General features: G+C 37.9%; 1 protein-coding gene across 9 annotated transcripts in view; it reads left to right on the forward strand.

The window, feature by feature from the left end:
* The first annotated feature begins 298 nt into the window (after positions 1-298).
* Positions 299-15,409, forward strand: part of CENPE (centromere protein E) — a 78,301-nt gene continuing 63,190 nt past the window's right edge. For all 9 annotated transcript variants that reach the window (XM_012179580.5, XM_012179583.5, XM_012179584.5 and 6 more), the window contains exons 1-12: positions 299-408; positions 1,840-1,931; positions 4,266-4,355; positions 4,471-4,589; positions 5,705-5,824; positions 6,271-6,352; positions 6,510-6,577; positions 6,655-6,720; positions 9,752-9,803; positions 11,568-11,655; positions 12,494-12,623; positions 14,531-14,650. In XM_012179580.5, the coding sequence (XP_012034970.4) occupies positions 353-408; positions 1,840-1,931; positions 4,266-4,355; positions 4,471-4,589; positions 5,705-5,824; positions 6,271-6,352; positions 6,510-6,577; positions 6,655-6,720; positions 9,752-9,803; positions 11,568-11,655; positions 12,494-12,623; positions 14,531-14,650 (1,083 nt within the window). In that variant the 5' untranslated portion in view covers positions 299-352. The remainder of the gene's footprint in view (positions 409-1,839; positions 1,932-4,265; positions 4,356-4,470; positions 4,590-5,704; positions 5,825-6,270; positions 6,353-6,509; positions 6,578-6,654; positions 6,721-9,751; positions 9,804-11,567; positions 11,656-12,493; positions 12,624-14,530; positions 14,651-15,409) is intronic.

Genomic DNA, 15,409 nt, shown 5'->3' on the forward strand with positions numbered 1-15,409 from the left:
CTTTGTGTTTTTCCAGATTTCAAACACTTTAAGGGTGGGGCGAAAGAAGGCGTTTCTATAAGGCTGCCAGCACTTCAACGGCATTTAGCAAATACTAGTTATTTCCGCTATTACCCGGTGAATCGCGGTCTTTGCGGCCCGAAACCTTCCAACCCATTATCCTTGGACTTGCCGCCGGCCTGGCGTCCCCCGCGCCGCGACACAGATGGAACGGACCGTGACGTCACGAGACCGCGACTCAATCAGACGCGGCGTTCGGGAAATTTTAAATTTAAAGGCGGGGTGGCCCGTACGCTCTGAAGCGCCGGCGGTGGAGGTTTCTGACGTATTCCCTGGGGTCCAGCCGGGCAGGATGGCGGAGGAAGGAGCCGTAGCCGTCTGCGTGCGGGTTCGGCCGCTCAATAACAGGTAGGTAGGCCAGACCGAGCCCAGGTCCCCACTGCGGACTCCGGCGCCGGCATGAACCGGAGGAATGAGTCCTCGCTCCTCTTTTGCTCAGCTGCCTAGAAAGTCGGCCACTTACCCGCTTTGTGCCCTGGTTTCCTATCTGTAATGGGACGGGGCAGGATCGAGGATCTAGAGGATCCTTTTCAGCTGTGGAATTCTCTTATATCTGTAACCCAGGCTCACCGACGTTAAAGACCTTACTCCCTGCCCTGCACTGCCATCGCCCCGTCTGCGATCCCCACCGGGAAGGTCGAAATCGGAAAGATCCTACTGCGCTCGTCACAGTGCAGTTAAATTTTACGTTTAACTGACTCCCGCTTCCCCTTACTGTATACTCCTTAAGAGCGAACACGAATCAGTTTTGTTGCATTGTATTCGGTACTTCAATCAATAACTGAATTCCGCATTCAGAATGTTGAATGAACAATATTCATCAATATTTTTTTTTAGTACAGTGTACTGTATTAAAACAGACGCTACCATCGTTGCCCAGTGGATCTCACAACAGAAAATAGATAAATGATATAGAATATTAGGTGGTGATACTGGAGTAGTAAATGCTTTAGAGAAAAAGCAGGAAGGGGAAGCAAGGAAAGTCTGTTTGCTATGCCAGTCTTGGGTCCTAGCCCCAGAATGCTAACACAGTTTTGTCTCTGAGAAACATTTGTTAAATCTTACAAGTGCTTAATAAATGAGAATATCAAGATGAGGAATTTCCTGTTTTTAATAAGCTTATTGATGCATTAGAAGACAGCTGCATAAAGAAATCATTATAATATATCGTGACAGATGTTATGATATACAGTTAAAGAATGTTTGCTAGCTAAGTCATTAGTCCTTTAGTGAGGTGACTGTAGGAGAGGAACAGGGCAGTGTCAGGGAACACCTGAATCATGAATGAAAGAATAGTTAAGGTACTTAGTGGAAACCTCAGTCAGGATATTCCAGGCAGAGAAAGGTTGAATCTAATTTTGGGAGTGAACTTCAGGTAGTTGATTCCTCTGGGAGTTAAGGTGTATACAGTATTTAGAGGAAGATGAGATTGAAGAGAAAAATTATAATGATAGAGGTATCATGTACCAAATTAAAGATTTCAGATGGTTTTTAAATGTTTTAAGAGAGAAAGAGACATATCAACTGCCACTACTCCATAGGAAGGTGGAAGTGAAGAGTTTCACAAGGAAATTCCCATGAACGTGCAGGAGCTCACTGAAGCCCCATTTAAAAGTGTTGCCCCCTCAAAGGTAGATTTTCCACATTTATCTTATTTATGGTGTAAGTCATTACAATCTTTTAAAATATTTATCAGAAGATGAAGTCTTTCTACCGTCTCTCATGTAACACAGCTTCTATGACCAGTTATTCTAAAATGCAGTGTTTTTATTCTTTTAGAGAAGAAGCGCCTGACAAAGATACTCAAGTTTACTGGAAAACTGACAATAATACAGTTTTTCAAGTTGATGGGAGTAAATCCTTCAATTTTGGTAAGTTCATAATAGCATCAAAAGTTAACCTGGTATCCTTTTTCTATTATGAGTACAAAAGCCTTATGAATAACACTGGATTTGTCACTAAAATCAAACCGAGCCTTCAATAAACTGCTTCAATGGAAACTTTGAAAAATTGTTCATCCATCATTTATAAGCTAATAAACTGATGCTTAAATACAGTAGTAGTAAAAAAGAAAAAGGAATTAAAAAATTAAATGCATATACTATTACTGTAGTCACAGTAACTTATGACTGAAACTAACATTCTTCCTCTTACTCATGAGAGTACTTGTGGCCTGAAATTCTGTAAACCCAAAATATTTTGCTTAGTGTCAAGTCATCTTTACGATCTTCCAATTTGTTTCTATTGTTTTGTTTTTTTGTTTTTCAGCTAGTTTCAAAACTCTGTAAAGAATAAATAGTGAAGATATTGCATCTTTGTCTGCTAGAATACAGCAGGAACCTACCTCTGCTCTTGTGGAGCTTATATAATGGAAAGAAAGGCTTTAAACAAGTAATTTCACTTATGCTGACATAAGCTTTTGTGGAAATCTAACTAAACTTGGTGTCTGGAATGGTACCATTTACACCAGGATGAGTAAGAGCTAGCTAGAACAGAGGGACTTCCAGGCTCTGATGATTAACTCATTTGTACATTAATTTAGCATGTATATAGTACTGACAACTATATACCAGTGCCACAGTGCCAGGCACTGTTCTAAGCACTTCCTATATATTCACTCAAGTAATCCTCCTAACAAGCCTGTGTATTTGGTGCCTTCCTGTTTTACTGAGGAACTGAAGCAAAGTGGCCTGGAGTCACATAGCCAGCAAATAAGAGAGAAAGGCTCCAGATCTGTATTTTAGCCATACTGCCATGCTGCCACTTAGCCTCCATAGAGCGACGGTGACGTCCTCTGAACAACCTCAGGAGTAAGCATGGTTAAGTTGTCAAATTAGCGTGAAACTAGAAAGCCACAGAGATGTGTGGAAGAGAAAATGAGTTCTGGTAAAGAAATGTTTAATGGTATTAACATAACTTTTTTTTTCAAACTTTTTATTTTGTGTTGGGATGTAGCCAATTAACAACGTTGTGGTAGTTTCAGGTAAACAGTGAAAGAACTCAGCCATGGATATAGATGTATCCATTGTCCCCCAAATCCCCATTCCGTCCAGTCTGGCACATAACATTGAGCACACTTCCTTGTGCTATACAGTAGGTCCTTGTTGGTTATCCATTTTAAATGTAACAGTGTATACATGACCTTCCCAAAGTCCCTAACTCTCGCTCCCCCCTGACAACCATAAGTTCATTTTCTAAGTCCTTGAGTCTCCGCTAGAGATTAAAAAACCTAAGTACCACAGATTCTCAGTAGCCATATATGCCCATAAAAAATGTGGACTCATCCACCTATCTGAACCACATAACGTTAAGGTTTGAATCATCTGCCATTTCTCCTTGCTCTGAGATAATGACCCTTAAGCAGCCTTCAGATGGCACTTAGGTTTTCCACATTGTTCTGCCAATAGGGCAGATGTGCGGTCGCCGTGCAAGGAGTGTAATCACTGAACTCTTGATTGCAGGTCAGTAATTTTCCCTCCTGATTTACAAATCCATTTCTTGTGAGCTTTTCAAGGTGAGGCCACCACTAAAAGAGTGGTCTATTTTTAATGTGCTAACAAAAGCAGAGAACCACATCCTGGACTTGTGAATTCATCAGTGTAAATAACCACCCTAAACACCAGCCTTCAGCAGCCAGCTCATTGATCATTCCCCATAAGACTTCAGCTTTGGTCAGTTCTTTTCTTCCAGATACCTGCATTTCTTGGTTTCGTTTGAGCTAGACTTTCTTGCTAAGTATGTTGGAAACATTAGAATTTCTCAAAGAATAGTAACAGTCTGCATTTCCTAAGTGTTAACATATGTTCACGGTAATTCTATGAAGAAGATATTATATGTCCATTTTACAGTTTAGGGAACTGAGGCATGGAGACATCAACCACTTGCCCAAATTCACACAGCCTGTAAGTGGCAGAATCAGGATTTGCAGTCTTGATTCCAGACCCCTATATTCAGATCCAGCCACCATGCCCTACTGCCTCTTGAAAGCACATAGGATAATAGACTTGTATTTTTTGTGTGTGAGGACCAACACATTTTGCCTAAAGAGAGTATTTCCATAGGACCAATGAGTTGAAGAAAATATTGTACCTTAAATATTCTATCATACCATATCCTGACAATTTTATTTCTTTGGGCAACTACTAATTCAGAATGAAAATAGAGTCAATTTGTTTGGTTTAACTTAAATATGTTTTGTTTTGTAGATCGTGTCTTTCATAGTAATGAAACTACTAAAAATGTGTATGAAGAAATTGCAGTACCAATCATAGATTCTGCCATTCAAGGCTACAATGGTGTGTATTCACTGCAGAAGCACTGCAGTCTTTGGTGTCTGTTCAGCAGGTACCGACCATTTTCTACACTGTAGATTCACTGTAATCTCCGCATGTATTTGTTTTGTTTTTGCAGGTACTATATTTGCCTACGGGCAGACTGCTTCAGGAAAAACGTATACTATGATGGGTTCACAAGAGTATTTGGGAGTAATACCCAGGGCAATTCATGACATTTTCCAGAAAATTAAGAAGGTAAATAACTTAGCTAAGTTTCTAGTACATGCAGGTAAAAATAGTGATGATAGGATAGCAATCTTACTGTTCTCTTGTAATGATGAAAGGAAGTAGATTTATAGTTATCTCTGAATTATCCAGGGGGAAAGAAGGAAGCCATAGCATAGATTCATTTTCTTTTCCCATGAACTTACCTAAGAAACCTAAATTTTTTTTGTTCTTTCCCTTAAATCATGAAGCAGTACTCCCACCAAACAGTGGGCATTAAGGAACAGGAAAACTTCATCACAGTTGGGTCCTTATTGCCTTTGTTTAGCTACCAGTGATTATTAAGGAGCAGTAAAAAGTAGGCTAGGTTAAAAGACAAGGAGACCAGAAGGCCAGAATAGGCAACCTAATTAGTTAAGAGTTGATTTAAATTACTTTTTCATCATTATTTTAATGATTTTCAATGTCTTGAATATATACAGGTTGAGTTTTATTTTGAGGTTAGAGAGTTGAATGCGGTACTTTCCTGTTACAATTCTATGATACTATTGGTTATTACTGAAACTGTGTATTTTGTTGTTGTTTATTATTGTCAGTATAGAAACACAGGGAGAATTTTTTTTGTTTTTTTTTTGTTTTATAAAGATAATTTCTTGAAAGACAAATACATGACTTCACCTCTATGTAGAATCTAAAAAATAAAAAATGAACAAACAGAAACAGACTCATAGATAACAGAGAACAAACAGGTGATTGTCAGAGGGAACGGAAGTTGGAGGAATGAGAAATAGGGTGAGGGAGATTAAGGAGCACAAACTTTCCGTTAGAAAATCAGTGAGTCACGCAGATGAAATGTGCAGCGTGGGGAATATAGTCAGTAATATTGTAACATCTTTGTATGGTGACACATGGCAATTAGACTTCTGTGATCATTTGGAAATGTATGGAAATAGTGATCCACCATGTTATGTATCAGGAACTAACATAGTGGAATGGGTCAACCACACATCAACTAAAAAATAAATTGAAATTCTATAAATGTGTTTTCTTAAAGAATAATATTTAATATTAGCATGTTAGCACTCGTTATTGGGTTTTCATAACTGGATGATCTCTGAAGTCATCACATTATCTTTTTCTTCTAGTTTCCTGATAGGGAATTTCTCTTACGTGTGTCTTATATGGAGATATACAATGATACCATTACAGACTTACTTTGTGACACTCAAAAAATGAAGCCTTTAATAATTCGGGAAGACTTCAATGTGAGTAACAGAGTTAACAGGGTGGCTCAAAAATTAGATACACTGATTGGGATTATCTTTTCTTGAACATTTGCCTTTAATTTCTGTATACTTTAAAGTAAATCCTGTTACTATGGTTTGTTTTTTATTTTCTTTCTTAGACACTTGCAGAGATTATCTCTTAAGTAATATGTATAGTTTTTAAATATTGACAGTTACAGTATTTTGGTGTAAGTGCTTAAAAAGAGCAAGGTGGAACTATCAGGTTAGAATTTGGTATACTTTGGCATGGGAAATACATTGTAAATATCGGAAGTATACTTATTATTTTCATACAAAATAAAAATCCCCATTTTCTACATAACATCCACAAATGAACTCTGTGATCATTTGTACTTTCTTTTTGAAATGCGAACTTTTAAGTGACTTATATTTCCCTACTTTTACCGTAATTAAACTTGTTTCAGAGAAACGTGTACGTGGCTGACCTCACAGAAGAAGTTGTTTATACATCAGAAATGGCTTTGAAGTGGATCACTAAGGGAGAAAGTAAGACTTCGTACTATATTTCTTAAAACACTTATAGAAACTATTTAGTTGAATGTATTCAGGCTTTAAGTCACACTTTTCACTTTTCATCTAAAATACAAGTTAGTGTTTTTCTTTGGATTTTAATACACACAGCTGAAATGTGACTCTCTTACAGAGAACAGGCATTATGGAATTACAAAAATGAATCAGCGAAGTAGTCGTTCTCATACCATTTTTAGGATGGTAGGTAATTCTCTCTATATTTTCTCTTTCCAATTAAGAATACACTAATGTTTCTATAAGTTGCCTTTTCTTTCTAGATTTTGGAAAGCAGAGAGAAAGGTGAACCTTCTAATTTTGAAGGATCTGTCAAAGTGTCCCATTTGGTGAGTATTGAGGAACTGTGACTAATGTACTATATGAGCCAAAGCAAAATTTAATTTAGCTGCTGAAGATTTGGTTTCATAAGAGCTATTGACTAATTTGGCAAAAGCATCTATAAATTGGTAGTTTAGTCTCACCAATAACATGAAATTTCTAGCAGAAATGCAGGAAGAGGTCAGAGGATCTTACTTTCTGTGATCTTATGCTGCCACTCCCTAAGCTTTAGGTGTAAGAACTGTGGGAGTGAGGCTTTCCCTAACCGGTAATGGAGAACGGGCTAGTTCTATGCACACTTAAGAGTTAATGTAATCTTGGGATTCGATGGGGTTTTGTGTGTTCGTGATTTGGGGATTTTGTTTCTTGGCCTCCACCAGTGCAACTGAGACTTGTGAGATGAATGAAAACCTGGGTGAGATAGTCAGAAACAAATAAATCATATTACTCTCGTTTATATTCAGTACCTGTCTGTTGGTAAGTGAATATAAGCATCATGCAAACGTTCCTTCTTGCTGAACTGCATCATTTTTCTTCTTTTTTTTTTTTTTGTGCTTCCTTTCTATTCCTTCCTTACCATTATTGTTTTGTTCCCTGTCTTCAAGGCCCGAATTCTTTAGTTTGATGTAGGATATGATTTAAGATTACTGCATTTGATATGAAAATTTCAGGGGAAAAAATAATAAATCTATAATATGTTTACTTTCAGATTTTGAAAACTCATTTAAATATCTAATTGCAGTTCACCTTAGTTATTTTACCATATAAGTATAGCATTTATTTTAATAGACTGGTCTTTCAACAACAGACTTAACTTCTGTTTTGTCGTCCAAAGCTGGCCTATGATATATCACTACAATTTTAACTTTTAATATAATTTAGCTTTACTAGTCTTGACATACTCAGTGATCCGTTTGGTGTCTTTTCTCATATTTTTTGATGATCTATCATCTAGGGACCATACATACTATCTAACCCAACACTCCAGATTTGCCACTTACTCTTAAGTATCTTATTGGAAAGAATACTTCCCCAGTCATTTTCTGGCTCTTTAAAGATGATTTTTTGTTTTGCTTTATGTTTTTTTTTAGTGTCTCCTGGCCTTCCTAAATAATAACATCCAAGTGCTCTCAGCCCAGGTCCTTTATTTTGGGGGTTTCTTTCCTCCTACCCTCCTAATCAAAGCACAAGAGTATTCTGTAGCCTTTCTTCCCTTGTTTGCCCTTAGGCATTGTTACCATTTCTGTGGTGATGATGGTCAAATAATTATTGTTTCTGAAGTCTCTGAGTTCTAAATTATGTCTCTCCATAAAGATTGTCCCACTGTTAAATCTCAAGCTTCAGTGGGTCTAAAGCCAAATTAATTTATTACTATCATAGTGAACATTCCTTTTACCAGTAGTACTTACATCTTAATTCGTGCTGCTTTCCTTACCACTTTGCCCTTTTATTATGCGTCTACCTAGGTCATTTGTAGTAGATGCTGTGTAACAGCAATTAGATTTCTTTGAGGATTTTAGTGAAAACAGTACATATCTGAGACAGGACTGTAAAACAAGAGTACATAATTATCTGCCCACTCCCCAAAGAAAGAAGTAATTTAAATCTCCACTTTCTTTTAATACATTAAGAATATTTACTGGGCTCTCAAATTTAAAAAAAAAAAAAGAAGAAGGCATCCCTCTGCCACTTGCTGTCTTCACTACCACCTCCCTAGCCCAAGCCACCATCACCTCTCACTTAGATTCCTGCCCCAGCCTCCTGACTGGGCTCCCACTGCCACTTTTGCCCCTCTCCAGCTCATTTTCCATCTAGGGGGGCCACAGGTGATCCTTCGGAAAGTTAAATCAAGGTATGTCACTCTTCTGCTTAAAGTCCTGTCTCGGCTTCCCATTGCATTTGGAAAATCCAGAGTCCTTATCCTTGTTTACAGAGCCCTGAGTAATCTGACTCCTATCTCCTTCTCTTACACTGTATTATCCCATCTCCACTTCACCAACTCTGCCATGCTGCCTTTTCTATTTTATGAGCATACCAAGCTCATTTCCGTTTTGTGACTGGACATACTCGCTATTCTTTTAATTTGGACTGTGTTTCTCTTGGTCTTGCATGGCTGCCTCCCTCTGTCATTTCAGATCTTAGCTTAATGGGGAAGCCTTCCCCTACCAATCAGAGAACCTCCTGTGTCCCTTCTTCCCTCTTCCAGGACTATTTAAATTATCTGTATTACACTTACCATATTCTGTTTCTCATTTGTTTGTCTTTTTCTGTCTCTTCATCCATTTCCTCCTCTCATACACTCCGTAGACAACATAAGCTCTATGAGGACAGGGACCTTGCTTGTTTAGTTTACTGACGTATCCCTAGCACCTAACATACTACCTGAAGCATGACAGTCACTTTTTTCAGTAATATCTGTGAAATGAAAGAGAGTTTTGTGCTTTTAAAGATGCTGCAGTATAGTAAAAACACATAACTAGCTCTACACAGTAAATGTTGTAAGAATAAGTCATGCCTATAGTGACCTCTGGGTGCACATTTAAAAGAGCAGCTCGTTCAAGGAATGGGAGGAGGAAGGATAAAATCAGCAAAACTACATTGAGCAGGTAACATTTGCCTTGGATCCTGAATAAAGAACTTTAGAAGTAACAGAGAATGGCATAGGGTAGCACTTGGAAGTGTAGAAGTATGTGAGGGATTCAGGGTGTAGTTAGTAGTTCCGCTTGAGTTAGGCGTAAGTAATGAATAGATATAAGGCTGAAGCAGCACAAGTGCCAGATTGCAAAGAATCACCAAGTTCTGAACTTTGTGTAGGAAATAGAAAACCTGTTCTGGTGGCATTATGGAGGATTTGTTACATTACAAAGAAGGAACAAACGTTACGGATTGGTTTGACAAGGGAAAGCCTAAACAGTCGGGTGAGAGATGAGGTTACAGATGGAGTGTTCAAGTAAACTGTGTGTTTAAAATGTCCTTTCAGTAGTTTGGATTTTATCTCAAGTTATGCTTTCTAAAGGTTTATTTCCATCTGTCTTACAGAATTTGGTCGATCTTGCAGGCAGTGAACGGGCTGCCCAAACAGGTGCTGAAGGTAAGGAAAACTCATGAAATACAACGTTGACTTGAGTGTCTTCCAATTCTTTCGCAGAATAAAAGTGCTGCCATGCATTTTAGAAGCTAATAAAGTAATGACAATAATAATACTGTGATAAAAGTCCCCAGTGTAAAAAGTAGCTTCTGTATCTGACCAGTTATCTCATTTGGGATACTATGTGTGTGTTAGTTGCTGAGTCATGTCCAGCTTTTTGCAACCTCAGGGACTCTGGGTCCCCATGTGACCCACTAGACTCCTCTGTTCGTGGAATTCTCCAGGCAGGAATACTGGAGTGGGTTGCTATTTCCTTCTCCAGGAAATCGTCCCTGGGCCAGGGATTGAACCCAGGTCTCTCACCGAAGGCAAATTCTTTACCAGCTGAGCCACCAGGGAAGTCCTTGGGCTACTGGACCATCAATTTTTTAAAAAGCCAAAACTATGCAGGTTCTAGAATTGCATAGCTGAAGAGCTTATGAGAGTACCATGAAAACCATCTAAATTTTCATAATCAGTAAGAAAATTCAGAAAGGTCATGAGGCACACAATTAATATTCAGACATTAATCATTCTTAAAGACAACCAGCTACAATATTCAGTGTAGAGAAACATGCAATATACAATAATAGGTTAGAAGATGTAATACCTCAGAAGAAACTCAGCAAAAATTGCACAGGGCCAGAAAAAGAAAACTTCAAAGCAGACCTAAAGGACGTAACCAAATATTAATACATAAACAAATGGAAACGCACACTTAGATGGAAAGGTGCAAATTCATAAAGATTTCAAGCCTCCCTCTGTGTTAATTTCCTGCAGCCTGACATAAAGTTACCCAGCTGAGCATGGCCCATATCCACCAAATCAGTCCTATGAACAGGAAGTACATACTGTTGTTTCAAGTTGGCTTATTAAATAACAGTATTATAGCAGCAGCTAAATAATGCCCCTGTGAAATAACAGCTCTTCAGAGTTATTTGATGCATTATTTTTTGGGTACATAGTAGATTGGAATCCTACTTAACCCTCAACAGGGTTCTAGGTAAGTAATTTCTGATGCATCCATACAGTGAAATTCTATGTTATGAAAAAGACCAGTGTTTACTAATCTGATGCATATATACTACCAAGTGAAAAAAAGCAAAGGGCAAAATAATATATATAGTATGCTACTATTTGTCTGAAAATTAAAGGGAGAAATGAGTGTATATGAACTTGTATTTCTAAAAATCTCCAGAAGAATAAATAATAAACATCCCTGGTAGAGGGGATAGGAAACCTGTCCTGGTTGGGGCATAAAACTGGAAGAGAGCTTTTTCAGAGTATTTGTTCTTTTTTTAATGTTAGAGTCATGTGTGCCTATTTAGTTTTAAAATTAAAGATATGGGGGTTGTGAGTCCATATAGGAATAAATTTGGTTTCAAGTCTGTGGTAGTCTGTATTTGAAGTTTTAAAAAAACTAGATTCAAATGGAGTAATTAGAGGGGATCTTTTAGGAAACGGACTGTTCCTCCCTCTTGTTCTTTTTTTATTCATCTTTTTTGTTGTGCTGTCTCTCTCAGATGATAACCTTTCTGATTAATCTAATAGGTGGGAGGGTAGGGAGAGACTGCCTCCATCAGTGATATTAAAGTTAGACTCAGATTTAGTCCAAAACAGAGACTTCAACTTTCTAATTTCTACTTTCTCTCATAATTTGCTGATAAATAAGTTCATCATCAAATGCAGGGCTCAATATTAGTATTTATATTTGTGTAATAAATACAGGTTTACGACTCAAGGAAGGCTGTAATATAAATCGAAGTTTATTTATTTTGGGACAAGTGATCAAGAAACTTAGTGATGGACAAGTTGGGTAAGTGTACCCCACTGTACATTTATCTGTTAATTCTTATGTTTAAATTAGGTCGAAAATTTTAATAGTTTTGTGAGTGGTTGCTCAGTCATGTCCAACTCTTTGCAACTCCATGCCCTGTAACCCGCCAGACTCCTCTGACCATGGAAGTTTTCAGGCAAGAACACTGGAATGGTTTGCCATTTCCTACTACAGGGAATCTTCCTGACCCAAGGATTGACCCATGTCTCTTGAGTTTTCTGCATTGGAAAAGGCAGATTCTTTACCACTACGCCATGTGAGCATCCCTTGCTGATGCTTCTACTGCTAAGTTGCTTCAGTCGTGTCCAGCTCTGTGCAACCCCATAGACGGCAGCCCACCAGCCTTCCCCATCCCTGGGATTCTCCAGGCAAGAATACTGGAGTGGGTTGCCATTTCCTTCTCCAGTGCATGAAAGTGACAAGTCAAAGTGAAGTCGCTCAGTCGTGTCAGACTCTTAGCGACCCCATGGACTGCAGCCCACCAGGCTCCTCCATCCATGGGATTTTCCAGGCAAGAGTACTGGATTGGGGTGCCATTGCCTTCTCCAGTCCCTTAGTGACACTCAAAATATATGTACCTATTTCTTTCATATATTCAAAAGCTCTCATGACTCTGTGAGCATTTGCGGCATTTAGTGTCCTACTAAATTTGCTTTCTGTATTTTAAATATTTTTTTTAGTTAATAGTTTCGATCTGCCCCATATAACCTGTAAAGAATTTTATAACTGTATCTGTTTTAAGGTTCTCCATTAAAAACCAATCAATTTTGTTACATAAAAGCTTTCTCTTTTTCTTCCCAAACTCATTTCCTTTAAGTGGTTTCATAAATTATCGAGATAGCAAATTAACACGAATTCTCCAGAATTCCTTGGGAGGAAATGCAAAAACACGTATCATCTGCACAATTACTCCAGTGTCTTTTGATGAAACACTTAGTACTCTCCAGGTGAGTTTGATTTTTATCTCAAATTAATCTGAGGGGATATCATCTTTAAGAAGGAAAAATTACCTACTAAAAATAGGTATAGGTCTTTTAATTGACATAACATAATTGATAAAATAAAATTGATGTGTTTTTCCCAAATCATAAAATCCAAAATCCATTATCCCACCTCCACAATTTCTGCCACATTCAACACTATTTTACTGAAATTGACTTGATTTTTTATTTTTACAAACTCACTTATGAAAGGAAACTTTATATCAGTTCCATAAGTGAAAAACTAGTAGCACTTACAACAAATAGAGGGTGACTCAAAAAACATGTGTATGTGTTTATAACAACAAAAAAAAAAACTTCCAAAACTCCTACTAGCTAATTGTTGCCTATCCTGCACTGAGCCTAGGTCCTCATTTTATGTTTAAAGAAAAAAAGGAGGAGGGTTGGGGTGGGGGAACTAAATTGTCAATAGAATGGCTGTCTCAATGAAGGATTCAGTGTCATATATAATGGACACCTTCATGTACCCACTTAAAGTTACTTCTGATACACTCTAAGAAACATTGGTTTAAGTAGCTACTGAGTAGCTAGGTACTGTCAGAGAAAAAAGATAGAAGATAGAGTTATGGGCCTCACAGAATTTATAGTCTTAGAGGGAAGACAAGACCTGTCTTCCAACGTGATTGCCTTGGATTAATGCTTAGTTCAGTTCAGTCACTCAGTCGTGCCTGACTCTTTGCGACCCCATGAATCGCAGCACGCCAGGCCTCCCTGTCCCATCACCATCTCACAGAGTTCACTCAGACTCACATCCATCAAGTCTGTGATGCCATCCAGCCATCTCATCCTCGGTCGTCCCCTTCTCCTCCTGCCCCCAATCCCTCCCAGCATCAGAGTCTTTCCCAATGAGTCAGCTCTTCACATGAGGTGGCCAAAGTACTGGAGTTTCAGCCTCAGCATCATTCCTTCCAAAGAAATCCCAGGGTTGATCTCCTTCAGAATGGACTGGTTGGATCTCCTTGCAGTCCAAGGGACTCTCAAGAGTCTTCTCCAACACCACAGTTCAAAAGCATCAATTCTTTGGCGCTCAGCCTTCTTCACAGTCCAACTCTCACATCCATACATGACCACAGGAAAAACCATAGCCTTGACTAGACGGACCTTAGTCGACAAAGTAATGTCTCTGCTTTTGAATATACTATCTAGGTTGGTCATAACTTTTCTTCCAAGCAGTAGTGTCTTTTAATTTCATGGCTGCAGTCACCATCTGCAGTGATTTTGGAGCCCCCAAAAATAAAGTCTGACACTGTACTGTTTCCCCATCTATTTCCCATGAAGTGATGGGACTGGATGCCATGATCTTCGTTTTCTGAATGTTGAGCTTTAAGCCAGCTTTTTCACTCTCCTCTTTCACTTTCATCAAGAGGCTTTTTAGTTCCTCTTCACTTTCTGCCATAAGGGTGGTGTCATCTGCATATCTGAGGTTATTGATATTTCTCCCGGCAATCTTGATTCCAGCTTGTTTCTTCCAGTCCAGCGTTTCTCATGATGTACTCTGCGTAGAAGTTAAATAAGCAGGGTGACAATATACAGCCTTGACGTACTCCTTTTCCTATTTGGAACCAGTCTGTTGTTCCCTGTCCAGTTCAATTAATGCTTAAGTGGCAAGTAAGTAGGATAGAGTTCAAAGGAAGGAGAAGGGCTTTTGATGGGAGCACTACTGGCCTTGTTATGGGGACATAGAATGCTCTCTGTATTCAAAAGTATTAAACTACCTGGGAAGAGTACTGATTTTTTTTCTTTTGTTTCTTTTTTCTTTTTTTTTTTTTTTTACAAATCTTAATTACAAGAAAACCAAGTATTATTAATTTGTGTATGTGTTGAGTGCATAACACTTTTGCATTTTTCCCCAGTTTGCCAGCACTGCCAAATATATGAAAAATACTCCTTATGTTAACGAGGTATCAAGTGATGAAGCTCTCCTGAAAAGATACAGGAAAGAAATAATGGATCTTAAAAAGCAATTAGAGGAGGTATGTATGAACCATGTATTTCAGTAAAGAGAAGAGACAGATTTAGAACTGAGATCTGCCTAAATGCCCAGAGAGTCTGAAGCCATCAATAACAGCTCTGCAGCCTAGATTTAAAACAATTTTCAACTAAGAAGAAATCAACTCATGCAAAATTTAGTTTAATTTACTATAAACTAAAAGACTTGGTTTCCTGAAATTATTTTAGGTTTTGTTTTTCATTTTCAAAGGGCAAAATTTGATGTTTTCAAATGGGCCAAGTTGACAGAGATTTTTTTAAAAATTATTACAAATATGTAGGAAATTAGGTTAAAAAAGAGAGAGACCATATATAGTAGTTTAGGTAACTAAACTACTTTCCAGAGTTTCACATTATCTTGAATTTTTCTTCCAAACCCAGGATAGGAATTCAATAAAGTAGATAGGAATAGTAGATAGGAATTCAATAATTTGTTTGTTTTAACTATTATGGCCCTCGATTTTGTGTAAATCTTGCATTCTGGTGATATTTTTAGGAGTGATCTAAAATAACAAATGGTAATCTTATGAAAACATCTCTTCTTTTGCTGTAGGTATTCAAGTCTCTGCTTTTATGATCTCTTTGCCTTCTATTTATATTTTAAGCAGTTAATAGAATTGCCTTAGCTGCATTATAATAATTTTATACAGAGCATATAGAATAATGACATGAGAAGAAATGGATATTTTACTTTTAGTTTGAGAAATTACTGATTATGGTAACTGTACTTAGAGTTCGGCACA

The sequence above is a fragment of the Ovis aries genome, chromosome 6 (genome assembly GCF_016772045.2).
Source record: "Ovis aries strain OAR_USU_Benz2616 breed Rambouillet chromosome 6, ARS-UI_Ramb_v3.0, whole genome shotgun sequence".
Lineage (NCBI taxonomy): Eukaryota > Metazoa > Chordata > Mammalia > Artiodactyla > Bovidae > Ovis > Ovis aries.